The sequence below is a fragment of the Entamoeba dispar genome, genomic scaffold (assembly GCF_000209125.1).
Source record: "Entamoeba dispar SAW760 scf_1105229460607 genomic scaffold, whole genome shotgun sequence".
NCBI classification, from domain to species: domain Eukaryota; phylum Evosea; order Mastigamoebida; family Endamoebidae; genus Entamoeba; species Entamoeba dispar.
The window spans coordinates 1-1193 of record NW_001854277.1 but is presented as its reverse complement, the minus strand read 5'-3'; the positions used below and the strand labels follow the sequence as shown (position 1 = coordinate 1193).

Sequence of the window (1193 nt, the reverse complement as noted above, 5' to 3'; positions counted from 1 at the left end):
AAAAAGAAATGACACCGATACGATCAGATGGAATAAGAAGATGAGATAAAATAGAAATGATTTGATTACAACACGAATTTCGAAAAGAGAATAATAACTAGAAGCAAGAGAAAACTCATCATTAGTGTCATGATAACAAATTATGATTTCATTAGCATCAGGAATAAGAGAAAGTTGATTATAAACATTAGGAGCATTTTGTAAAAGACCATTATAATAAAGTCTATTTACAATATTACTAATAGGAGGACAACACCTATATTGAAGATTTAATAAAATTGGAGAATTTAAAGAATAAAGTCTTTGAAAAAGAGAAGCAGAAAGATGAACTGATTGAAGAACAGGATCAAGTTGCATAGGATCACCAACACAAACAATACATTTTGGATTAAATCTAAGAATAGGAATAAGAGACATAGGTTCAATAGTTTGAGTAGCTTCATCAAAAAGAATAATATCATAAGAATGATTAAGAAGAGGATTTGTAGAAGAAGCACAAGTGACACCAACAATAGAAGCTAATTTAATTTCACGAGACCTTTTTTCAAAATTACCAGTTTTTCTTTCATTAATTTCATTTTCAATAATTATTTTTTCAATATTTGATAATAATTTTTCTTTTTTTAATTCTTTAAGATCATTTAATCCATCATCATTTTCAGAAATAGTATAAGGTAAAATTTGTTTACTAATTTTTTTTAATGAACCAACACGAAAAAATGATTTATAGTTTTTTGTTAATAAACTTTCAAGAACTCTATCAACTGCAACATTTGTTGATGCACAAATTAATACTTTATAATTTAATGATGCTAATAAAATACATAATACTGAAAGAAGATGTGATTTTCCTGAACCAAAAACTCCATGAACAAGAGTTATTGGTGGTTTATTTTCTTGAAGAGATTGAATAACTTCTTTAATAACTTTAATTTGTTGATTATTTAATTTATATTCATTAATTATTTTAATATCTGGTATTATTTGTTTCTTTAATGGTGTAAATTTATGAAAAATTAAATATTCTATAAGATTAGAAAATAAATATTTAGGTGTAATTGATAATTGAACTAATGTTTGAAGCATTAATACTTCTGTTGATCCTGAAAATCCATGTAATCCAATACAATTTATTTTTTGAAATTTTAATGGTTTTGATGTAATAAATTCAATTCTAATAATTCCATCTTTAG

At 24.3% G+C, this 1193-nt stretch overlaps 1 protein-coding gene across 1 annotated transcript in view, besides 3 other annotated features; it reads right to left on the bottom strand.

Annotated features, from left to right (window-relative positions):
• Window positions 1-1086, bottom strand: part of EDI_109370 (uncharacterized protein) — a gene marked incomplete at both ends in the record, with an annotated part of 1230 nt that extends 144 nt beyond the window's left edge. The window contains one exon of the mRNA XM_001733330.1: window positions 1-1086. This exon is cut by the window's left edge and continues 144 nt beyond it. Within this exon, the coding sequence (XP_001733382.1) occupies window positions 1-1086 (1086 nt within the window).
• Window positions 568-629: a sequence feature (AT_rich).
• Window positions 940-974: a sequence feature (AT_rich).
• Window positions 1002-1051: a sequence feature (AT_rich).
• Window positions 1087-1193: the final 107 nt, after the last annotated feature.